Genomic DNA, 22,971 nt, shown 5'->3' with positions numbered 1-22,971 from the left:
CGTCGTGGTTGATTGGATTGCGAACTGAGGACAGCAGTGTTCGGTTTTAAGTCTGAACCATCAATGGGCTGCTATCCAAATGTATAGAGATGGAGATTTGCAGTAATGTTACAAAATTTCAAAAAAAAAAAGTGTGGACTATTATCTGTGTAATATGATGATTATATGATACGGAGACTTTGGTGTTTGTTACATGTGTCTTATATTTTGGAATTTAGGGTTTTGTTGTTTGAATAAGGATGGGGCCTTGGGGTTTTTTACGATCCCAGATAATCTCGAGCAGATGAAGTAACGGATTTGAATCCTTTATCATTTTGCTCTTTCTATTTGACATAGACACCTTGAAGCAGGGGGGGTACTTCAGGGTGGGCGTTTCGGTGTCACCCAAAAAAACACGATATTTTTTCGATCCGAATCGTAAATTTTTCGAATGGTATTACTTTTAGAAAACCGAATTTTCCAAGATCGAATCCAACCGAATTTTAAAAAACCGAATTTTTTTTAAAGAAAGATCTAAAATTTTCTTAACAAAAATAAAAAACGAACCAAATATGATATAATAACCGATTTATATATGTTTTTATAAAAACGAAAGACCCGAACTGGATCAAATACCGAAACATCCATCCAGTATGAAACCGATCAAACGCGAGAACGATGAGACTAGAAACAACTATCAACACCCATTACCCGAGCCATACTCACTAGCGAGTGCATTACATGTCCGAACACATACTGGGTTTTCCACCTTCGCGCAGGTGGAAAAGATGCAGGATCCGATTACCTCTTGTCCCGAGCTCCCGTCCCCCGATACGCTGCAACAAAACTCGATTGCCATTCTCAGACCTCGGATACGCTATCTCGAGCTCCTGACCGTCTTTTCTGATATTTTCTGGAGAGATTCTTCGAAAGTAACCAAACCTGAAGGTTTCAATGGACATCTTTTATCTGATTCTAACACAGAATTTTCCATGGAAGGGTTATACAATACAAATACAATCACAGACACATCTGTCTTTGTGGATTTTGGTCTGACGAGGCTTTTTATTTATACTTACTGTTTGTTCATTTTTCATTTCATTTCATCCCCTTGATAGCTTGAGACAGTTTGATCTTATAGTCCAAAGCTGGTCCCCAACTTCTTTCATGTCCGGCCGATCTTTTCGGGTCGGAGCCGCGCAGTCAAATGCTAAACCGAACATCTTCCTCAGTATCGTTTTGCTCACTTGTTCCCTCATGTTCGGATCCACCAGTTCCCGAACATTCCCTTCCTCGTATTTATCGAATGCCTGCCCAAAAAAAAAAAAAACACCCCGAAAGCTTCGTGATACTGGTTGAGAAGTTCGGAAAGCTGGCGCTCAAACGAGCGGCTTTTCGTGCAGAGAAAAGGGATAAGAAAGAGTAAAGGAAGCTTTCTTTACCCATCGAACTGTGATTCTTTCCTCCATAGGTCGTTTGGTCTCCACTGGACGACGCCCAGTGAGAATCTCGATGAGCAAAATCCCGAAGGAGTAGACATCGCTCTTGGTGGTGAGTTTATAGGTCCGCGCATACTCGGGGTCGAGGTAACCGACCGTACCTTTCACTTGGGTAACGATGTGGGTTTGATTCGGATCAGACGGACCGCCTCTTGCGAACCCAAAGTCTGCAACTTTCGCTTTCATGCTCTCTGTTAGGAGAATGTTCGATGAGTTCACATCCCTGTGAATGATTTGTTTCTCTGTTCCAAGATTAGCCGAAACGATGTCAACAACGGTAAAAAAAACGGAGGAAAATCCGTTCTCTGAGACATTCATCGAGCGAAGAAAACCTCGCGAATATATGATGAGACTGCAAGATATATAAGAATACCTGCAAAAAGATGGAGATAGGTCAATCCATGGCAGACATCCATAGCTATCTCCAGCCGCTGATTGAAGTCAAGTATTTTCCCCCGAGCGCCTGCAAGATACATACATACATGCGAGGAACCATCATCATCATCATCAACAACAACAACATCAATGTTTTTTTCGTTGGACGAGACGCCGGAAATTTCACGCATGCTGGGTTAAAAAAGTTCTTACCATCCAAGTGATCCCTTAGAGTACCGTTTCCGACATACTCGGTTATGATAAGGCGTTCATTTCCTTTTTCCATGTAACCGAGCAGCTTCACTAAATTCCGATGGTCGATCTTGGACAGAAGGTCGACTTCGCTTTTGAATTCGGTCCGCAGATTCTCAAAGTGTTCCTGCATGACAATTTCCATTCAGACCACAAACCAAATCGACAGTTGTGTTCTTTCAGTTCAGAACTCGGAAGGATCTCCGAACACAAGAAGCGTCAAATCAAGATTTCATTAGACGGTTTCAATTCTAAGAACTCGATACAATAGTTCGACTGTAAAAAATTCGATCATCGAAAGATCGAACCTATACAGGCCGTTGTAAATTAACCACAAAGATACCTACCTTTTTGGCCCGTTTTATGGCGATGATCTGACCATCATCTAGGAAGCCCTTGTAAACTATTCCAAACCCTCCTCTACCAATCTGATGACCCTCCGAGAAATTGTTTGTCGCTTTGACAATCTGACTCATGCTTAGATGCAACGGTCCGAACCTATTTGGTCTCGGGGACATAGCGAATCTAGACGGGCTTTGAGGAAACCGGTAAGGCCTTGGTGGGATTTTCTCGGACAGAGGACTCATTTCGAAAGAGGTAACTTTCTTTACTGCAAGAAGATTAGTGAACATCGATATTATATTGTTCGATGATATGCCTAAACCCGAGGAAAACCGAACGAAACGTCGAGAAATATATGGCATGGCAATGAAATGGGAGCTTCTGTTTTCCAGCCGGGATAGAGAAAAGATCGGTTCCGTATTAGCAAGTTACCCATGAAAGTTTGAAAAAAGTAACCATTTAACGGTAACTAATCTACAAGCTCTAACGAATGGTGTCCGTGCTTATGAAATTTTCACCGCTAATTATACAATTCCGGCTGTCTGTCAAACTGTATTCTTACAGATTTTCCAGTTTCGTTATCAAATTTACGTTGAAATAAAATCTGATTTACCTGAATTTGGTTCCTTTGGAAGAACTTCGGGAGTTTTTGCTTTCCTCTCCTTGTGGAAGCAAGGACAAACAATGGCACAACAGAAGAGCAAAAACCCGCTTGCCGCCATGCTGGCTTTTACAGGGTACGACGATACAAATTCAACTCTCCGTTTCTTGGAACCCTCCCCAGACCTTTCTTGCAGAACCCTTCTCCCTAAATAAGCAGCACAAGTTCGATCACAGCATATTTTGTTAAATTCCCAATCAACATGGACAAGATCGTCTTAGTTTCTTATGTATGCCAAAAGACGTAAAGGTAAAAACCAAGCATTTCCTCGATTCTTTTGTTACCCGAGCTGCTAAAAGTTGGCAACTTTAACTTCAGGCCAGTTTCAAAGCAAACACCGATAAAATCGGATGAGGCCTCGCGTTAGGAGCATACCTAGAAAGTTATGAAGCATACATAAGTCTCCACTGAAAGAGTCCTCAAAGATACAACCTTCAGCTTTATGAAACTGTATGGATTCGCAGAAACGAGCTTTATCCACTGAATTCCCATTGATTGCAAACAAAATCCCCCGTTCTTGACAAGATTTCAAGTAGGTCAAGTGGTCAGAACCACAAAGGGCAGACCACACAGTGGATGCAGAGGCAGAAGTTCCCCTCAGATGAAATAACAGGAAAAGACACAGCAGAGGACTAAACACCATGTTTAAGCTAAAACCCTTTCTACACATTAGTAAAACTATCCGAAAGAACCGAACTTTACTCCTACACCCTGAATGATTCCATGAACAAAAAGCACAGTGGAAGAGACACCAAAAGCCCCAAAACTGATCTCACAAACTCGCCTTAAAATCAGCTTAGGTTATACAGTTGTTCTTCCTTAAGACAGCCAATATCAATCGTGGAACAGAGTTCAGCTCAAAATCGTCTCCAACGTTGAAATTTGACCAAACTATCAATCACTGTAATGAACTGAGTTGAATTCTCAGATACCCTTTTGGATCAGAACCACAAAGATATTCAAAAAAATGATCTAGAATTTCGAAACCCTAATACCACAAAACCATAAGAACTTCGGTTCTATCCGACACCGTAAACCCACCGTACACGAAAGCGATAAACCCAGAAACCAGAACATGAACAGCAAGAGAAAAGGCAGAACTTTCGATTTGGGTCAACCAGTGGATTCCGCACAAGTTTCCAGTTTCCACGATCAAAATCCAAGAAACAAGGAAAACCCAATAGCCAGAGAGGAAGCAACCCGGAACCTAATCCAATGGATTGACTAACATTCTCTGAATCAATTCAATGGACAGTAAAAAGGAAAAGCCTTTCCTTTTGTGAGACAAGACCGTGAAAGGGGACGGAGAAGGGAAGACTGGTTTTGTCGGAGGAGATGTCATTGTTCGTCAGAGTTCATGGAAGACACCGCGTAAGGACTTGGAAGATTCGTCTTCCAAATTCCTGTGGATTTTTCGCTCCCAAATTTTGCCGTTTACTTTATTTGTTTTATAATGTGTGAAAAGGTCTTTCTGCGGGCCTTTCTCTATTTCGGTGGGGGGTATTTAAGTCAATTCATATATTTTATGCGAACGTGGCATTTTTTATGGACGTTTTGTAGGGAAATAAAAATAAAAATAAAAATACCTAGTACTATCACTCCTCGTCACATTATAACCAAAAATGGATTACGAATAATAACATTTTTATATTAAAAATATATAAAAAGAAACGACTAGTAGTATTGGTTAAGAGAAAACAATTTCGAAAATGTCAACGACACGTTTGTTCGCGTAGGTTTCACATTCATATGGTATTAACGAGATTAATTTCATAATATATGATTTTGTTTTGGTCGAATGGACTATTAAACCTGCCAATTTGGAAATTCGGACAAAAAAGTGAGATTATTGAACCGGTCAACTCGGAAATTATACGACCGACTCCGTATATACAGATGGTGAATTGTTTGTTATAACTTACTTAACAAGAAGAATTCATCTTTTTTTCTGTAACAATTGAATTTCAATTATTAACATCCATTCCATATTAAAAATAATCATTCCTAAGGAAAAAATCATCTCTTACATATTCTAACTTCATATATATATATATATATATATATATATATATATTCATGTGCAGGTGTAGTTGAGAGGTTTGTTTATGGAAAAATAAATAAAAAATATATTCATTACAAAATACTTCAACAGCAGTAACATTATCATCTCTTAGACCATAATTTTTGTAATGAAAATCGAATCCGAATACAAATTGTAATCAGATAAAAAAAAAACACAGAAAATTATGAATGGATATTGTTTTACTAAAATATAAAGACCACAGAAAAATAACTCGAAATGCCAACTTTGATCCACAACTGTTCTTTAGAAACATAACTCCATTTTTCATTTATGATCACTGAAAATGTCTATAAAATTATGTTATTCCTTTCGGTTTCTATCACATCATCACACCCATATATATCATCCCGAAAACAACCTAACAGTTTCATGGAATAATGAAATATATATATATATACGCACATCATGTGTGTGTATATGTATATGTATAAGTTATTATTGAAACTACAAAAAAAAAAAAAAAAAAAATCGTTGGGCACTACAACAAATCAGCAACACTCATGGCGAATATCACATGACCATAAACCTCTCTGTTCGCCGCATAAACCGGGGAGGCCGTGTCGTCTTTATTCACCGTCAACAACAGATCGCAGTAGTCCACAGCCTCACGGGCCATCCCTAGTTCCACGTCAGCATCCTCCACGTCATCACGGTCGCCGCTGCCGTGTTTCGCAAGCAACCTCTCCGCATTCCTAAGCGCCTCGACCACTTCCACGTAGCTCTCCGCGCAGCTCTTGAAGGCCGGTTTCTTCGGCCACCCGATCAGCTCGGCCGTGCGCTCGGCCTTCTCCAGGGCCACCGACGTTGCTGCGGTGGCCATCTCCGACGCGGTGGTTGCGGAGGCGGTGCGGTAGTCGGAGGCTAGGGTTTGGATGCAGGACTCTTCCAGGTCGGAGAGAGAAGCGGTCGTGCCGTTACAAGCGGTTAGGATTAGGTCCGACGGCAAGGGACACGTGGCGGTTGAGGTCGAGACTGACGGAGGTTTCCGGCAGGTGGTTGCGGTGGCGGAGGAAGAGGACGGTGGTAGGAGGAGGAGGGAGAAGGTTAAGATTATTGGTAGGGACGTGTACATTTTGTGTTATAATTAATGTTTAATATTGCGAGATTGATTTTTTTTTTCAAGTGTGTAATCAATTTGTTAAACTCGAATTACGTACAAAACTAATGGTGAAACTATTGTACAAATTTATTTCCACGATTTTTTTAGGCCCAAAGGTTATTTGTGGGTAAGGTTTGAATGGTAAACCATGAAAAATTGGGAATACTAATTATGAACAAGTGTTAGAGGAAAACAAGTAATATATATATATATATATATATATATATATAGATATATATATATATATATATACTGCACGTTTTTTTAATGATAAAATATATTCACACATTAAATACAAATTGCCAAAAGCGTGGTTGTCTGTCATTTATCGGGTATGTGACAAATATTGCAAAATAATATATTACATTTTTCCCCAAGTTAATTGTATTTTGGAATTTTATAAAGCAAAATTTATTTTAAAAAATAAAATGAAAACTCGAGCAGTGTCGGGTCAACGTGTCGGTATGACCCGACCCGGTAATTGCCCTAAACAGCCCCAACAAGCCACTTTCTCGCGTAGATCAAAAAGCGTATCTATACCAAAAAGAGTAAAGAAAACCCAACCGAGCTCGAGAGCTACGAAATCAAAATCTAGGCACTGAGGATCTGAGATCCGAGGAGTATCCGAGACGGAGATGCAGTCCATGGCGCACGAGGAATCTTCCTCGTCGGCGGATCATCATCAGTCGCCGAAGCAACACTGTTCTATTCCCTCCGGCGATAACTCTGTCTGGGCTGATGTCTCGCCTCTCCTCTCCGCCGCATGCCGAGGTCGACTCTCTCTCTCTCTCTCTCTCTCTCCCTCTTGTTCAGTTCAATTGTTTGTTTCGAATTTGTCGGTTGTGGTTCTGTTTGGTTGCCGAGAAAGCTGGTGACAGAAAATGGAGAGAACTTTGGAGGGTTTTCTAAAAGCGAGTTATTTCGTGTATATCGAGATTATGATTCGATACTTCAATTCTAGTTGAAGACAGGACTTACGGGTTAACTCAGACTTCTCTGTTGAGATGGTACTAGATGGTTATTCTCTCCTGTCTGTTCTGTTTTTTTTTTTCAATTTCTTGTGGTTGTAAAATCTGAACTTATTGTCACCACATTTTTGTTTTTACTTGCCTGTGTCTCCATGTTTATGTTTTGTCACAAGTATCCTTGTAAATAAACGATTGTATATACTCGAACTAGTAAGATATTCTCCATCTGGTGGAAAATCATGATCAGGCGAGTCACGAGTGAACTTTTTCAGAAAGTTGTGCTATATTTTTTAGTAAGATCATTGGCTTGAAGTAGTAGTTTCCTCTTTTCCCCTATCATGACTTGTCCCCTGGATGATTAGATGAAAAATAAGGATTTGGAATGCGCAAATGTCTATTTTGACTTGCACCATTTTGTCCAAAATGAAAGATAAGGATCTTGACTGTAGGCTCTGTTTTGTAAGTAACCATGCTGAATGATTATTTTCTAATTCAACCATTGCAGACCTTCAGGATGGTGAGCTCATTCATGGAGATAATTTTAATCTTTATGCCGCAATGTCTGCATTGGAGGTACTGCTCAATTTGATCTTATGGTTTTTTTTTCTGGTTATCACTTTATCTATCTCCTTTTCATTGTTCATCCATACAACAGAGAGTATATTTGGTCTTCCATCTCCAGAATTATAGATGAGATTATTAACTTGATGAAACTAATTGGTTTTATTAAGTCATTAGTCTAGTTCCAGGGTTCATTTGCCTTTTGACCGTATGGTCTTCTGAACACTTGGATTTCCTTGTGGCTCCTTTTTTTGCTGCTCTTCTACTTAGTTTCTTTTAAGATAGCTGCCACTGTAGAAGTCTTTTCTTCCTCTAGTTTAGCTGGTTCTCGGTGTCCCAGTATGGTAGTTCCATGAGGCCATATGTGTAGATGCCTGGAAAAAGTACAGATCAGCTCTTGGGCTTGGCCAACTTAATCTGATAGACTTTCTAAATTATGAATAGCTCTTCTGTGGCCTTTGTGGACTGACGCACCTTGCTGGTCTAGACTCTATTAGACTAAACTATAGGGGTTGTCCAGTGGATATTAGATGTGGCGTCTTCTTGACTCTGAAATAACAATCTACTATTGTTTCAAGTTCTGTTTTCTTTCTCTAACATTATATCTTTCTCTTACCAGATAATGGACCCAAAGATGGATTCTGGTATGGTGTCTAGATTTTATTCTATTGATGAAGCGATTGAAAGTGGTGTCGCTCCAGTGCCTATAAGCTCTGATAGGACCGTTGATGTGCAGTGCATTATTGACATCATGGATCATCTCCTCGCATGTGAGGTAACTGTTGTTTTTCTGTGCTACAATGGTGTAGAGTGAGCCATTAGTTGAGTTTCCGAGTAGATAATATGTCACATTTTCCATTGGGCGTTGAGTAAACCTATCATCTGTTCCATATGATATTTGTGGAAATGGTCCGGTGCATACTTCTACTCATATCTAACTCTTGGTGTATCATTATCTGTATTTTGTCGCTCTCTCTGTCTCTTATATTTTTGCTGCTCTTTTTTTTTTTATCTGAAGTGGTCTAATATTTTTGTAGGCAACATGGCACAAGGGTCATTCATTGGCACAAACTGTGTTTTCGTGCATCTATCTTCTGAGGCCTGAGAGGACGTCTTCACATGCTATATTGCATTCTTATTGCAGGGTGATACGTGCAACTTGCAGGGCAGTTGTTTCTGCTGTTTCAGATGCACGCACAAATGAAGTAAAGTACTCGAATGATTCTTTGGCCTCTTTTGTTATTGTGGTGTAAAAGAAATTATTTCTATCCCCATTCTGTGCAGCTTACCGTTATTGGCTCCCTATAAATAGACAGATTAATTTCATCTTATATGTAATATCTCCTTTAGAATTTTCCTCTGAATTGCAGCTTTTTCTTTCCGGAAAGATCTTAGTTTCTAATTACAATCAACTTATTCGAACCTGAAACAATTGAGTCTACCCTTTGTTCGGTTGAGAAGGCACCTTTCCTCTGATTGGAGAAAACATAGGCATAGAAGGGTTCAGTGCCATACCCTTTTCCAAATTTGTCTTCCCCTGCGTATGATTCACTTAAGAATTTTTGTTTCGAAGATGTGTGGACTGTTTTCCCCATTGTTTTGATATTGATTAAAACTTGAAAAGATAGGTGGTGGGGATTTTGGATAGCAATTGTTGCGTGTTTACTGTGCTCTCACTTTAGCTGCCTGAATTGCATATTTCACAGCATTCACGTAGAATAAATCACTTAACCTTCCTAATGACAGGAGGAGGATCTTTTTACGATGACATATGGTCTTCCTCTGAATGCGGATGAAGACAGCAAGGGGCTGTCTCTGTTAAATGCTGTCGAAGAGACCATCAGCCGTCAGCTGCGGGCTTGTAGGGCTCCATCATCAAAAAGGAGAGCATTGGAAGGTACTGTTTTTGCAGTTCTTTTTTCTTTGTTATTTTGCACAGACATGCTTGCAATTTAGAAACTGAGGAGAATCTAGAGTATTCATGTTATTGACGGGTTTGAAAAGTTCTTCACGCGTTTAGGGATAAGAATGCGCTTTTTCTTTTATACTTCCACATCCAAATAATGCTGATTTTGGAAAGAGTAGCATGAATATCGATTGTCTATTTTGTAATTTTTCTAACTAACAACTTTACATACTCTTACCTCTCTCTAGTGTATCATTGATAATTTTGAGCTTTCTTCTGTGCAATAATATATGCCTGCATCCTGTACTGCCGCAGATATCACTTTAATTGATTGTGTCCAAGAAAAAAAATGTTGCCCTCTCCTTCTGGCTTTTTGTGATGCATTGCACTATTCCTACTTTTAGCATTTAAATATAGCATCTCTTCCTTCTGGCATTACTACTAAATGGAGAATAATGTGCTTTTGATGCAGAATTAGAGCCATTGCAAATGAATCTCGAATTGGAAGAGAGCTATTGCAAAGCTCTGTTATGCCGGATACGTTTCCGTAAGGTCTCATGCTTTGTTTATTCTTAGGGGTTTCCTAAACGATACTGGCTTTTATTCTGCGCTTGCTATTACTTTATGCTATATCCCAATTTGTTCCTTTTTCGGCCACATCATGTATTTGAATGATATGCTGACTTGATTACTGATTCTATGCTTGCAAATGTTCTGAAGTATGCAGTAGAAAACCAAAGAATTTTATCTTCATTTGAGGATGTTTTTTATCAATCGTGAGCTAAATACTCAACTTATTACCTGTAAGACATGTTTGTTCTGGTGTCTTCCATACACACTGTACCTTGTCTTATAAAAAATGGACATTGAACAGAGATGTTCTTCTTGCCATCTAGTTGCATTTCATGAATACATCCTTTTTAGGGAAAGTGTTGCACAGATCACAATATTTTCTTTTGTATTGTAGAAGCCCAAATTGTCCTTGACCAGAATGAATAGGCTGATGAGAACTAGTGATCTGAAATTTCTGCAAGTTCTTTGTCACTCATCAGCTTTTTTTTTAGTTTACAAGAATAACTCAGACATGTGTATCCTTCATGACATCCTTTTTGGTCCTGTGAACCTTGTTCTATCTTAACAGTTGTAACAATTATCAATTTTTGGAATGGTAGTAGTTTACCCCCTCTTTTATCTCTTTCAGCATTTTCTACATGCTCTTAATTGTATTAGACGGCCTCAAGGACGTGGTCTGGAATTGGCAAGAAAACACATAGGCTCTTGCATATCAGAGTTAGATACCATTCTTAAGTCAGCTGAATATCTGAGATCAGATGCTGTGGGAACTGTTGAAAATGATATGGAAGAGAGGACAACGTCATCAGGTCATCAACCGGTTGGATTTGATGCTAGTATAAACAAAAGACTATCAGCTCCCACTCCACCACGTTCTATCAAACTTCTCTCTTGGAAAAAGGTATAGGGTCCTAAATTCTATATTTTTCTCAGAACTATGTTCTCTTTTATAACTTTTTTATTTCTGCATTTCCAGGCTCTTGAATACTTTGTGAAACTTCTTCACAATCTGGACCAGATTTGTTCATTCTCATTAGAGCCAGATTTGGATGCTGTCCTGCGCTTTGTGGTTCAATTTCAAAAATCTGAACCTGATCTTGTCTCTAGGGCTCATCTCCAGGTGATTTGGTCTTGTCGATACCCTTGCATCTTTTTGTTTCTGGTTTTGCCTAAACTATTTAGGTTGCTGGGCTTAAAAGTGAAAAAGTTGATGTACTAACCTTAAGACACATATTCTTTCTGGTTTGCGCTTGCATTTGCATAGCCTTTTCCATGCTTTCTGCTATTTTTCAGGTTTAATTATTTTCCCAATGCCAAAGCAGCGTTCTTGCTCAGATGCTTATTTCCGTTTGCACACTGAAACTGATGGTTTCACTTGTTATATTAGGCCACCGTTTCCTATTTTCTACTTTTTTTTTTCTTCCTGAATTTGTAATAGTCCTGAAAATTAGATTACAGGAACAGAGTTTCAGTAGGGATATACCTTTATTATATATTGAGGTTTAATTCTGGTTGTTAAGTTTCATGCTAGCATTAAGATAGTAAGGTGCGGATGGTAGCCAAATCGTATGATGTTGTACCTAACTTCCGATGGTAAATTATGTTGTGTGTGTTACTAAAAACAATTGACGATGCATTCTCCTTTTTTAAGTTTTCTCATGAATTTCAATCTGTTATACCAGCTTCTTCTGGTGCAAGATGGGAAACTCTATGGACGTGATCCCCTTTTCGCTATTATTACCCGTGCTGCTGCCTTGCCTGAGTTCACAAAAAACCATGATATTCAAAAGAACGAGTGTATTGTCCAACTTGGACAGGTAAAGCCGATAGTGATATTTCTACTTGGCCTACATTTATGTTGACATGTGGATTACTAATGCTCCAATTATGTGCTATTTTATCTACATAATTAAACCTGAGTTTTGGTTAATGACAAATTAGGCTCCTACATAGAGTCACATATTCTTTCCGATTTGGAGTACTTTTTTCTGTAGCTGGTAAAAATAGCTTTCGCATCCACCTGGTTTTATCTGATCCCTGCATTCTCATTTTGCGTGCAGTTGGTGATTAATCTACTTAAAATACTTTGTACTAATACCGCATGGCAAAGGCGTAAGCTTGGGAAAATCTTAAATGATTGGCGCATCATTTATGTACAGGTTTGTGCCATTCTTTATATTGAGCTTCCTGTCTGAGTACGTTTCAATCTGTAGATCGAGATCATCATTTACTTGGCACAATATCTGAACCTGCCCTCTTTAGGCCTTAAATTATTTGTACATTTTACTGTTTTGGGTTTTCATATCAATATCTCGATCATCTATATTCTATCAATTGGCAGTTAGAGCTTTCTGTCAGGCATGAGTTTGGAGATTCAACTGGCATTCGAAATAGTGAGGTAAGCTGTTGCTGTAAATTGTATATTGATATTTCATGTGCTGTTTATAAACAAAAACTGTTACTTCGGTTCAGTCGATATGTCTTTGCTTGTTACTGTAAGTCTATTAGTCAAATCTCAACCTTGATATATTGGAAGCTGTTTATTGGCTTTTTTCACGCCGCACTTTCTTTCTCTAAATTAAACTTTCAGCTCTTTAAAATTATAAATGGGGTCAAAAATCGATTTAGTAACGTTGATTTTTGTGGTTGTGCAGGATATATCTGTGAGGATTGTAAACCATTTACTCAATTGGATACAAGAGGAAATGTATTGGATCGCCTCTCACTTTCTCAAGTTGGGGTTTGAGTTAGATCTCTATTCCCAGAGTGAATATTGCATGATATACTGGTATATGTATATTATACTTTTCAAGCTCGGTGAGACAACACATTTCAAGACAGCGCTTGCTGCTGACAGTGGTATGTGTTCTAACGACCTTCATCACTCGTTTTCCTTCTTTTGAACTAATTGGGTCTACAATATCACCGTGCTGTATTTTCTTGGCGAGCTTGTCTATCGCCATTCGGAATTTGATGCACGTTTTTTTGGTTAATCAGCAAAAAAGAAGACAAAGAAAAAAAAGGATTCTCCAAAGGATGTGGTGACTCGAGAAACACAGGTTTCTCCTCCGGTACTATTTGTCCAGTGCCAGATGTGCCTCGCAGAAGGGCTCACAATGGTACAATGCCTGATCTAATATATTTCTTTTGTCTGTGGAAACGGGTATATGATATACGGTGTTATTCTTTGTTAAAGTTATACGGTGTTCCCAACCAATGAACCTCTTGGTAAACTTTTCTGTTTGTAGCTGCTTGCTGCTTTGAGGAATGAAGGGATGGATTTACCAAGTTCTGGACCTTTCAATACTGAAAATGAGGTAAGACCCCCATCTTGCAATGATTGAAAAGTCGCCACCGAAGAAAGTATTTTTTTCTGTAATCGTAAACTGAACTTTCACCATTTTATTTCCGCCTGATTTCTCTCTGCGTTTTCCTATTTTGTTACCCGACTCACGGGCTTTTCTCCTCTGTTTGCAGAAATTTATGCAGCATTTCGAACTTTTACAGAAAGCTTGTATACCCGATTATAGCGCGTACCAGTCATTCCGAGAATCCACTTCTCACGCTTGTTTCCCAGTAAGTACACTACTCTTGAACTCGAATCCTTAAATTCCAAAAAAACCACCCTTTTTCATCGGCTCTTTCCTGCCGACAGATCCTTCTAGTTTACAACTACTTCAAAGACGCTCAAAAGATGGCGAAAGATCTAAAGAGCGGGTTCTCGAAGGAACCAGACAGGTTGGCTGAAGTGAGGAGGTTAGAACAAGTCGCGGAACATAACGCCGTGGCCTTGAACCTCATCTGCCGAGTCGGGGCGGTCGACCGATCCCTCAAGGTATCGTTCGAGTTCACTCACCATCCTTATTTCCCGACCGTTGTTGTCCGCAGATCCTGAAATCTCTCTCCGTTCTCTCAGTTTTTTTAAGATTGGAAACAGCTTTTATTTGCATTTGCATATGCTTTTAGAGGCTATGTGTACCCTTCATGGTTTTTTCTTCGTTGTTAAATCTTGTGTTTTGTGGGGAAAAAAGAAGAGAATGTTGATAACATTGCAATAGTATAAAAACATTCTGTTTATGCTTTTTGCCATGGTATCGGTTATTCTTATTATCTAATATCGTGCGAGGATTACCTGTAACCTCAGCATCTGCAAACGCGATTAGGGTTTGGCGTTTCGGTTATTTTTTTTTTTAAAAAATAATATTTTTATAAATTAAAATAAAACCGAATAAAAATAGAGTAGAATTGAATTCAATATTATTGAGAATGCTGGTCAACCCCAGCTTTGGTTAGTGGAGGTATTTATGTGACATTTGCAACAAATATTTAAAAATATGTAAAATGATTGGTGTCGCATTTTTTTTTTTTATATACTCAATTTTTTTTTTTTAATTATGATGGATGGGATGCATGCACCCTAAATCCGTGTGGTGTGCTTTTTTTTTTTTTTTTCATAAATGAATTATGAGATGAACATATAACTTCCAAAAGCCACCGTTCTCTGCTTGTGACACACGTAAATGGACACCTCACTAAAATTAAAATGTAAATATATATGTAGTCTCAAAATTATTAAAAACCAAAAAATTAATAAAATTAAAACATTTGGGAAATAGATTATCAATTTAGGGTTTCCAGGAATTTGTTCGGAGGGAAACTACGATGTCGTGGCTCTTGAAGTCTCTCCAGATCACCAATGGTTCGGAGCCCTCCTCTTCTTCTTCATCCGGTTACCGATCTCCGTCTCCGGCGAACAGTCCGACGAACCGCGGCGGAGTGAAGGAGGACTTGTCCGTACTCGGTCAGACCATCGGCCGCCAGCTCCGCGGCGTCGCGGCTTTCCTCGCTCCTCCGCCATCCCAATCTTCCTCCGCTGTCGCGGTGGATGTTGATGTGGAGGAGGAGGAGGAGGAGTATTGCCGGCGGCGGACAACGTCGGATTCTTCGGCACAGCAGGCGCTTGTGGGGATCCGGAACGATTTGGCGGAGATCGGCGGGAATTTCAAGAGCGGGCTCTCTCGCTTGTCGAATTTGTTGCAGTTTCCTAGTAATCTCGATGAAAGGGGCAGTGAAGGGGCGGAATTCGAATCTGAGGATGATGAATTCGATAAAGTACCTGGAATATCTGAGGAAGTAGTCGATTTCGCGAAGGAGATTTCGACGAAGCCTGGTTGCTGGACAGATTTTCCTTTATCCATAGACAATGGTAAATCCCTAGCCCAATCAATTTTATTGTTGTTTAGACCCTTTTTTTGTGGCAGACGTTGATGGTTTGTGTAGTTGACTGTTTTTGTTTCATCTGAACTTTATCTGTGTCCACCCGCTTCAGTTAAGGTTGTGTTACTGGTCCGCTGCATAACCCCGTCTTCGTTCACATTCTAGCTCAATCGCTTCTCGGGATTTGGAATTGATTAAACCTGGAGGTTTCCATTCATACCGATGAATCGATATGCTCAATTTTCACTCGGCCCACTGAGCATGAATCTTCAGAAGGGAAACTCCATCTTATATGATTAGTGTATCATCTTGTGTATGCACTTCTTCTGCTTATTGATCTTTGTTGAAACCAAATAGTGCTCTGTGAATTTCAAAGTAAAAATAAGTGTGGCACAGAGTTTTGAACTTCTCACGACAATTTTGCAGATTTTGAATTATCCGAGGCTCAGAGGGCACATGTATCGGCAATTGAACATCTGGTCCCTGGCCTGACAGATGTGAAGAACGAAGTGAGTAGATGCGTGGATGATGAGCAGTTCTGGCTGATTTACTTTATATTGATGATGCCCAGAGTGAATGGACATGATCTCGAGCTTCTAGCAACCTCCAAGGTGAGACTGCACCCACTCAACAGTCATTCTTGTTGTGTCGATCATATCAGATCAGAAAATATCTTAAGTCTTATTATAGCTATTCTTGAAGGTGCTAAGAACACATTTTTGTGTCATGAAAAGACTGAAACCATAGAACACTTTCGTCACAGCGTCTACTTATTTTGTGCTGTGGATCTATAATTTCATATCAATGGTCCAGGTAATCGCTACAAGAGATCGGCTTTTACTAAAGCTGCAACAGAAGAGAGAAGCAGGATCAATGGATAGCTCCGGAGATCACGAAGCTTATGAAGAAGCCAGGAGTCGGAAAACAGAAAACGTGGATGAAATCGTTGACAAAGCAGAGACCCTTAACATCGGGCATAGAGAAAAGAGCGAAGAACCGTCTGAAGGAACAGACAGGATTTCTGGTTCTGGAGAGGGAGAGGAAGATATCTCCTTCAGCGATCTAGAGGTTGATGATAACGATCTCTCGGGTAAGCCATCGCCTAATATGAACGTACATAACAGACGAGCATCAAATGCTAGCGGTTCAAGCGATTGGATACTGCTCAACGCAAGTACCCGAGGTGAGCGACAAAGGAAAGATTCAGAAGGCGAGTCCAGTGACTGGCTCGCCGTTGGCGATTCCGATTGATGCTGAATTCCAGGTAACACCCTTATTTTTACTGTAAAGTTTTATATATTATAATCTTCACGTGTGATTTTATATATTTTAAAAATTAATCCTTTATAAAACGCATTTTTGTTTTGAATAATGTTCATGTATTGTATATACGACTTAAGAGCTTTGTTGCTGGAGACTTGACTTGTCATCTGAACTAAGTCTCATAAACTATTAGGTCTAGCATTTGAGTTCTTCACATTTTATCAATATGTCGATCCAATATGTGTATATAACTCTCGCTCTCTCTATAAATATATATGAGGATTCGTTCCTTTGTTATTTCTCTCCCTCGACCACTTCATATCATTTTATTAATCCATGATAACCGTAGTATATTTCATCCGGCTGTAAACTCGTTGACGAGATAGATAATGTCGTTCTCGTTTTTTTTCTTTTCGGATCGATATTATTTGTGTCATGGTCGAAAACAAATGAGTTTTGTAAGGTCACGGTTGGTAACGAATATTGGCCGAGGATAGAGGATAGGGTTGAACGAGACTGCCAAACACGAGTTCGGATGGAACGACGCAGGGAATGTGAACCTCGGATTGGGGTTTGAATCTTCTCTGGCTGCGACAGATCACCCGTGGAGTCATGCAAAAGGGGGGGGGGAGGGGGGATTGAATTAGGCTTAGGGCATTGTAAAGTTGACTGGCAGAGCGAGCCGAGGGGGCATGCGGGTTTAATGTTCAATTGATTGATCTTGCGCCAATAGGTCAGAGAACAGCGGATATATCAATTATTTTCTACGTACCAATTATGCACAGGAGACATGACGACAATCCATAAATAAATCATATTTCCGGTTCGTCACATAGGATAGGATTTCGGCGAAATATTTGGATGTCGATAACTTTTATGTAAAATTTAAGAATCTATATGTTTATAACTATATTTCAAAGTTAAACAGCCGGTGGGTTAATATGTTAAAAATCAAAATCCATGTACTAATTGATCAGGTGATAGTGTTATATTAGATCTTCCAAGGTTAAGTTATCGTAATGAGAATAATATGGATACGAAACCATTTGGACCATAGACCGCCTAAAATGTTAAAACGACAAGTGAAGGGAAGACCATACACATGGACGCTAAAACTCTAGAAGGCGACGATAAACTTGTTCCAAAAAATCTAAGCAAAAGCACGAAATCTCTCTACTGGTTCTTGAACAGAGAAACCGATTAGCCCTCTCTATGACACGTGAATCCAAATCAAGAATTGCATGTCCGGTCTTATTGGCGATTAAAAAAATTGCGGTAGAAACTTATTTCCCTGGCGTTCTGTAGATCTTCTACTTGCTAAAACAACCATTGATACCTGAAGCAGCATCTACGAATTTCTGTTCAACTCTAACTTGGCCGGAAGGAAGCTAACGCGGTTACACTGTTTTAACCGAGCCACAGCATCTTGCGTCTTCCCGAGCTTGAGGTCGATGTATATCCCGGTAAGAGTAGCTTGCACGTTGTTCGGTAAAATTGACAGTGCTTGTGATACCAATTGCTGAGCACGGTCAAAATCTCCTCGTATCGCGCGCATGGCGGCTAGGTTCGCATAAACTGACCCACGGGCTTCTTCTGGGCTGAGAAAGGCGGTATTATCTTTAGCTTCTCCCGTGGAAGAATCCTTCCGTTCTTCACAATCTACACTTCTGTGAAAGCGCCATTGGTTAAGGTCTTCTTGGATGAAAGGAAGTTCGATGCTGTCCTGCCCGTGGAGATAGACCGATAAATGCTTAGCAGCCTCTTCTGCTTTGTTCTGTAAGCTGAGAGCCTCGGCGGCATATATATGACCCAGGAAGACATAAATCTTGGAACATTCCGGAAGTTCCAAGAGGGATTTCGCTGCGGGTAATGCTTTAACGTAATCTTCCAACTCCAGCTCGACGAATGCCGTATTCGCGAGAAGGGCTTGCTTCATCATGTGGTTCTCCCGAGCACGGACATCTTCGTACAACGAGAGGGAGTTCCGAATCATGTCTTGGTTAGTTCCTCCTTTCGTTTCTTTCATGCTGGTGTTCGTGTTAGCTTGACCTGAACCCAAGGCCATACCAGTTGGATCTGAGGATGACTCTTCTATGGATTCTTTTCTCACCGAGGAAGGTTCCACTTGATGGTCTGACTTAGACCCGTTGACGCTGGACTTGTTTAGCAAACGCAAAGCCTTCTTGAGATAAGCCCGAGCGTTGATCAATGAAAGCTTTGATTGATCAGGGGAAGTAACTTCCACACGCTCCTTTTCTTTAATCAGAAGGTGTCTCCATTTTCCTTTCCCATAAACCTGAACCTTAATTTCCGATCTTCCTTTTTCCAAAAGACGCATCTTTAAATCCATCAGACAGCATTCAGCAATCCGGAGCCATAAGAGAGGTTGTTTTCTGAAAACACAGGTTGCCTTCTCGAAACACCGAACAGCGACTCCAGGCTTCCCAGAAGCCAAATAAAGCAAACCGCAGTTATATGTTACCAACATAGACTTATCCTGTGACAAAGAGAGTAACTTTGTAGCCTTCTCTTTGCGAGGTGACAGGCAAGCACGGTAAGCGTTGGAAAGAGATAAGGTAGAAGTTTGATAATTCCCGAGCTGATAGTCTATGCAACCAATGTTGTTGTTGTACATGATTGAAGTCTTTGTTTCACCAGAAGCAAACACCAGTTTCCTGGCTTTTTCATGATTTCCACGAGCATATTCAAGCTGGGATTTCAAGAGGAGTGCCACAGATGAGTCCCTTCCTCGATCAATGTTCACAGATGAGTCCCTTGATCGAGCAATGTTCATTGCGTGTTTGACCTCCCGCTTGGCTAGTTTCAAGTTTCTGGTGAGAAGAAAGAACCGAACCTTGTAAAGCTGCAACTCGAGCTTCAGATCAACAGCGGAGATCGATCTGTCACCTATGGCCTTGACAACATTGTTTGCAGGAAAACGGTCAACTTGCTTAGTCAAGCTTTGCTCCCCAATTTCCGCAAGCCCATTGTCATATTCTAGAGTTTCCTCTGACAAACTTCTAGACAACGTACTTTCACCAGCTGCTAAATCAGAATTTGCAGAATCTGAGGCCAACGAGCTTGTTTGGAGAGAGGCTATTTTCGATACCTGGTTTGTAGAAAGTTGTACAGAGTTTCCATTTTCAACTTGACTCCCACAGCCAACACCATAAGTTTTCTCCATGTAGTTTAACACAGCCTGTAAACAACCACTTGTCAGGCACACAAACAAGTAAAGAATATCACGAGAGAATCCATACATTCCTTAGTTAACTTCCAAACTTTTTAATACGAGAAGGTGTTATACAAGACAGTAATCACTGCATCTTTACTTAAAAGACAAAACATCTGCCAGAAATAGAAGCATGGAATGGATGGGAAAAACCAAACAGATGCATTTCCTAAAACTTTTCCATAGCCAAGGGCATATATATCAAATGTAGGATTGTGGTGTATTTCAATATTCCAAAACTGATCAATAACAAAAACTCACCGCAAACTTTGAAGCGTCACGGCAAGCTAATGCAACATCGAGCAACAAAAAACAGATTTGAAGAGCAATCGTCTGCACACAAGTAGCAGGAGGGCAATTTAGAACCAGTACAACAAGTTCAATGTAAAAATAAATAAAAGAAATAATACCTCATCCAGAGGCTCGATATTCTGAAACAAATGTTCTAAAATTGATAACGCTTTTCCATAGTCATGCAGATGAAACCGGGTAATCGCCTACAGAGGAAAAATACACATAACATTTGATGCTCGGCATACAAAGGGAAAAATGAGCCTTAGACTTGAGGAAACGTCAGAACATACAATGTTGAATACTGTCACAGTATTATCAAATTCATCATTGCAAGAAGTGCTAGAACTTTGTCCATTTGTGCTACTCTCTTTTGTCCCCACAGTTTTATTTCCAGGGTTGGCAGCATCAACTTGCTCTCTGGTTGCACGAGCAAGCTCATCACTCTGTTTCTGAGGGAAAGAAGGCAAACAGGAAGACAGTATCAACATCAAGACCAGAAGAAACTAATATAGAATTACTTTATTCCTTGCGTTTCGCTTATAACGTCCTGGTGTGGAATTAAAAAGTAAAAATAAAGAACGACAGAATAACCGTGTTCTCATAGATCAGAAAAACGCTCAAGAAGATTGATGCAGATGAATGTGGAATTGTGGATAAAACCCCACCAGACAGAAGCCCAACAGGAAAGTTTTAACACCATACCTTGACACGGTTAAGGGCTTCCAGCAGCTTCGTAGGAACTGAGCAGCCATCTCTAAAGTACTCCGCAATTGCAATATTGTGAAGAATCTAAAGAAAATATTAATCAATTGAAAATTCATAGTAATATGGTTATTTGAACATTTTAAACCTCCAAATTCCTTAAGGCAAAGGCTCCTAGATATTGATAATAGAACACTATCTGGTTTAGCAGCATAGCAAACAGAACTCAGGATACAGTGCTGTAGATATATAATCATACAATACAAACAATTAATTCTACAAGAATAAGTATATCCCACAATTACATAAGACTAATCAAGAATCATGAAAATTTTGAAGACACACACATGGGATTCACATGGCCAATGACATCTGTTTAACACAAACATGAAGAAATGCAAAAGAGGGTAACAGCATGGTGTGAGTGTATATCCAGAATTCTACTAACAATGCACAAGAGGGTAACAGCATGGTGTGAGTGTATATCCAGAATTCTACTAACATATCGAACTCAACATGGAGATTGAATACCTTGGACTTGTGACAAATATTCCTAAACTATCTCGATAAAATCAAGAAGCAAATCATTTCAAGCATCTTGCAAGAAGATAATACCCCATAACATGGTGTGAGTGTATATCCAAAATTCGTAAACTTGTCACACACAATATAGCAATAGCAGCAAAGAACATCTACGGAACTCCACCTTGGGATCGTTCTCTTTCATCTGCTTGAGCTGATTCAGAACACCGATACACTCAGAGAACTTGCCGGACTGGAAATACAGAACAGCGTCCTTAGCAAGTCTGGAGGTAACAACAAGAACGGAGTCTTCGTCGGAAGCGGAACCATCTCTGCCGACATCGGAAGCTGAAGCGGACAAGGAATCTCGCGAATCCATAGCAGATCAACCCAAGTAAAAAACTCAGATTCGAAGCAAAAACCGCTTCAACTTTCAAATGCGAAAAGATCGAATTTCGAAACCGTAGCTTTCCTTGAATCGTGAACTGAATTTCCAGGGAGGCGATTACGGGGAGATGAGAATTAGGGGTGGAAATTGAGCAAGAAGAAATCGAAAACCCTAGGAAAGTGAGAAATTAACAGAGGGAAAGCGAAGTGAGAGAGAGAAAGCCATGAGGTTCTTCAATTCTCAAAGCCCATGATTTTTTTTTAATTAAACACTCGGGGAGTATTATTAGTTTGGAAAAAACAGTATTATCACATCGTTGCAAAAAAAATAATAATATTGTTAGGATTCGCGATACACGGTTGAGATATATAAAATCCGATCGTATCAATTAGTATATAATTATATTCCAAACTAATCTATTCGTTTGAAAATCACATATAAAAATAATTTTAAAAATCGATACAAATATATTATAATGAATACGGAAAATTGATTTTAAAACTATACATGTAGTATTTATCGAATAAAAAAGTTGAATTCGAAGACAATGTAACTCAAACCTTAGGTTATCTATTGACAAAAAAATATCACATCAAAATTTGGTAAATATGGGCAAAACAATTATCTAAAATATTCGAGAATGGATAAAAATATCAATTTCATAAGATTTGTAAATCCAGATATTGGATTCGTTACTCAAACACGGAATACCCCTAAATACATACGTTTTGATCCATTTTGAAAGATCTGGACTCTCATGTACAGAACAAAATTGGGAGATATATATATATATATATATACATATATTCACATTATTTCTCCCACCAGGCAATTAATTAATTAATTAATTAATTAGTTTTGGAGGAGTAATTGCTCGATTTCATCAAACCCATCATCATCTTTAATAACATTTTCCTGTACGGAATGTTGGTCGCCTTGTGTTTGCGCGAGAGCCAGAGAGTTGATGTTCGCCCGCCGATAGAGAGAGTGTCTCCGTTCATCCAATTCCTCTCTCAGTTTTCCCAGTCTTTCTCCCATCAGCTCTTTCTCTTCCG

General features: G+C 39.5%; 7 protein-coding genes across 9 annotated transcripts in view; 3 read left to right on the top strand and 4 right to left on the bottom strand.

The window, feature by feature from the left end:
* Nucleotides 1-260, top strand: part of LOC104826558 (bifunctional purple acid phosphatase 26) — a 4,530-nt gene extending 4,270 nt beyond the window's left edge. The window contains exon 11 of the mRNA XM_010559313.1: nt 1-260. Within this exon, the coding sequence (XP_010557615.1) occupies nt 1-28 (28 nt within the window). The 3' untranslated portion in view covers nt 29-260.
* A 291-nt stretch (nt 261-551) lies between these two features.
* On the bottom strand, nt 552-4,538 carry LOC104826557 (calmodulin-binding receptor-like cytoplasmic kinase 3). 2 transcript variants are annotated; one of them, XM_010559312.2, is made up of 8 exons: nt 3,484-4,538; nt 3,061-3,255; nt 2,453-2,715; nt 2,067-2,232; nt 1,852-1,941; nt 1,422-1,720; nt 1,059-1,289; nt 552-921 (listed from the first exon to the last, which is right to left on the bottom strand). In XM_010559312.2, exons 1-7 carry the CDS (start codon nt 3,776-3,778, stop codon nt 1,083-1,085), a joined length of 1,515 nt encoding a protein of 504 aa, XP_010557614.1. In that variant the 5' UTR covers nt 3,779-4,538; the 3' UTR covers nt 552-921; nt 1,059-1,082. The 2 variants fall into 2 exon arrangements, with proteins under 2 accessions (XP_010557614.1, XP_010557613.1); XM_010559311.1 differs by lacking the exon at nt 552-921 and having other exon boundaries at nt 923-1,289.
* Nucleotides 4,539-5,635: 1,097 nt separating this feature from the next.
* LOC104826556 lies at nt 5,636-6,320 on the bottom strand. Its single transcript, XM_010559310.2, has one exon. The coding sequence runs from the start codon at nt 6,261-6,263 to the stop codon at nt 5,670-5,672; it is 594 nt and encodes a 197-aa protein (XP_010557612.1). The 5' UTR covers nt 6,264-6,320; the 3' UTR covers nt 5,636-5,669.
* Nucleotides 6,321-6,815: 495 nt separating this feature from the next.
* LOC104826555 (N-alpha-acetyltransferase 35, NatC auxiliary subunit) lies at nt 6,816-14,382 on the top strand. The gene is made up of 16 exons (XM_010559309.2): nt 6,816-7,061; nt 7,764-7,831; nt 8,439-8,594; nt 8,857-9,024; nt 9,566-9,716; nt 10,198-10,277; nt 10,927-11,199; nt 11,275-11,418; nt 11,981-12,115; nt 12,359-12,457; nt 12,640-12,696; nt 12,953-13,157; nt 13,296-13,417; nt 13,547-13,615; nt 13,776-13,874; nt 13,954-14,382. Exons 1-16 carry the CDS (start codon nt 6,926-6,928, stop codon nt 14,191-14,193), a joined length of 2,202 nt encoding a protein of 733 aa, XP_010557611.1. The 5' UTR covers nt 6,816-6,925; the 3' UTR covers nt 14,194-14,382.
* A 455-nt stretch (nt 14,383-14,837) lies between these two features.
* LOC104826554 lies at nt 14,838-17,077 on the top strand. The gene is made up of 3 exons (XM_010559307.1): nt 14,838-15,504; nt 15,942-16,126; nt 16,329-17,077. The coding sequence occupies exons 1-3, from the start codon at nt 14,961-14,963 to the stop codon at nt 16,764-16,766; spliced, it is 1,167 nt and encodes a 388-aa protein (XP_010557609.1). The 5' UTR covers nt 14,838-14,960; the 3' UTR covers nt 16,767-17,077.
* Nucleotides 17,078-17,811: 734 nt separating this feature from the next.
* Nucleotides 17,812-22,175, bottom strand: LOC104826553 (CCR4-NOT transcription complex subunit 10-like). The gene is made up of 6 exons (XM_010559306.1): nt 21,713-22,175; nt 21,007-21,093; nt 20,595-20,753; nt 20,421-20,507; nt 20,272-20,343; nt 17,812-19,977 (listed from the first exon to the last, which is right to left on the bottom strand). The coding sequence occupies exons 1-6, from the start codon at nt 21,905-21,907 to the stop codon at nt 18,127-18,129; spliced, it is 2,451 nt and encodes an 816-aa protein (XP_010557608.1). The 5' UTR covers nt 21,908-22,175; the 3' UTR covers nt 17,812-18,126.
* A 382-nt stretch (nt 22,176-22,557) lies between these two features.
* LOC104826552 overlaps nt 22,558-22,971 on the bottom strand; it is a 3,360-nt gene continuing 2,946 nt past the window's right edge. For both annotated transcript variants that reach the window (XM_010559304.1, XM_010559305.2), the window contains one exon: nt 22,558-22,971. In XM_010559304.1, coding sequence (XP_010557606.1) covers nt 22,769-22,971 — 203 coding nt within the window. In that variant the 3' untranslated portion in view covers nt 22,558-22,768.

Source organism: Tarenaya hassleriana, unplaced genomic scaffold, assembly GCF_000463585.1.
Source record: "Tarenaya hassleriana unplaced genomic scaffold, ASM46358v1 Cleome5, whole genome shotgun sequence".
In the NCBI taxonomy this organism is placed as follows: domain Eukaryota; kingdom Viridiplantae; phylum Streptophyta; class Magnoliopsida; order Brassicales; family Cleomaceae; genus Tarenaya; species Tarenaya hassleriana.
Note: the sequence above shows the minus strand (reverse complement) of the source record. Positions and strands in the feature narration are given on the sequence as shown.

Coding starts and splice junctions, on each gene's coding strand:
- LOC104826557 (XM_010559312.2), bottom strand. CDS start 3,778: ATGTGTAGAAAGGGTTTTAGCTTAAACATGGTGTTTAGTCCTCTGCTG. Junction 3,256..3,483: donor TATGCTTCATAACTTTCTAG/GTATGCTCCTAA, acceptor CTGCTTATTTAG/GGAGAAGGGTTCTGCAAGAA. Junction 1,290..1,421: donor AAAGAATCACAGTTCGATGG/GTAAAGAAAGCT, acceptor TTTTTTGGGCAG/GCATTCGATAAATACGAGGA.
- LOC104826556 (XM_010559310.2), bottom strand. CDS start 6,263: ATGTACACGTCCCTACCAATAATCTTAACCTTCTCCCTCCTCCTCCTA.
- LOC104826555 (XM_010559309.2), top strand. CDS start 6,926: ATGCAGTCCATGGCGCACGAGGAATCTTCCTCGTCGGCGGATCATCAT. Junction 7,062..7,763: donor CCTCTCCGCCGCATGCCGAG/GTCGACTCTCTC, acceptor CAACCATTGCAG/ACCTTCAGGATGGTGAGCTC. Junction 13,875..13,953: donor CTTCTCACGCTTGTTTCCCA/GTAAGTACACTA, acceptor TCCTGCCGACAG/ATCCTTCTAGTTTACAACTA.
- LOC104826554 (XM_010559307.1), top strand. CDS start 14,961: ATGTCGTGGCTCTTGAAGTCTCTCCAGATCACCAATGGTTCGGAGCCC. Junction 15,505..15,941: donor TCCTTTATCCATAGACAATG/GTAAATCCCTAG, acceptor ACAATTTTGCAG/ATTTTGAATTATCCGAGGCT. Junction 16,127..16,328: donor AGCTTCTAGCAACCTCCAAG/GTGAGACTGCAC, acceptor TCAATGGTCCAG/GTAATCGCTACAAGAGATCG.
- LOC104826553 (XM_010559306.1), bottom strand. CDS start 21,907: ATGGATTCGCGAGATTCCTTGTCCGCTTCAGCTTCCGATGTCGGCAGA. Junction 20,508..20,594: donor CTGTGACAGTATTCAACATT/GTATGTTCTGAC, acceptor TTTCCTCTGTAG/GCGATTACCCGGTTTCATCT. Junction 19,978..20,271: donor GTGACGCTTCAAAGTTTGCG/GTGAGTTTTTGT, acceptor GGTTGTTTACAG/GCTGTGTTAAACTACATGGA.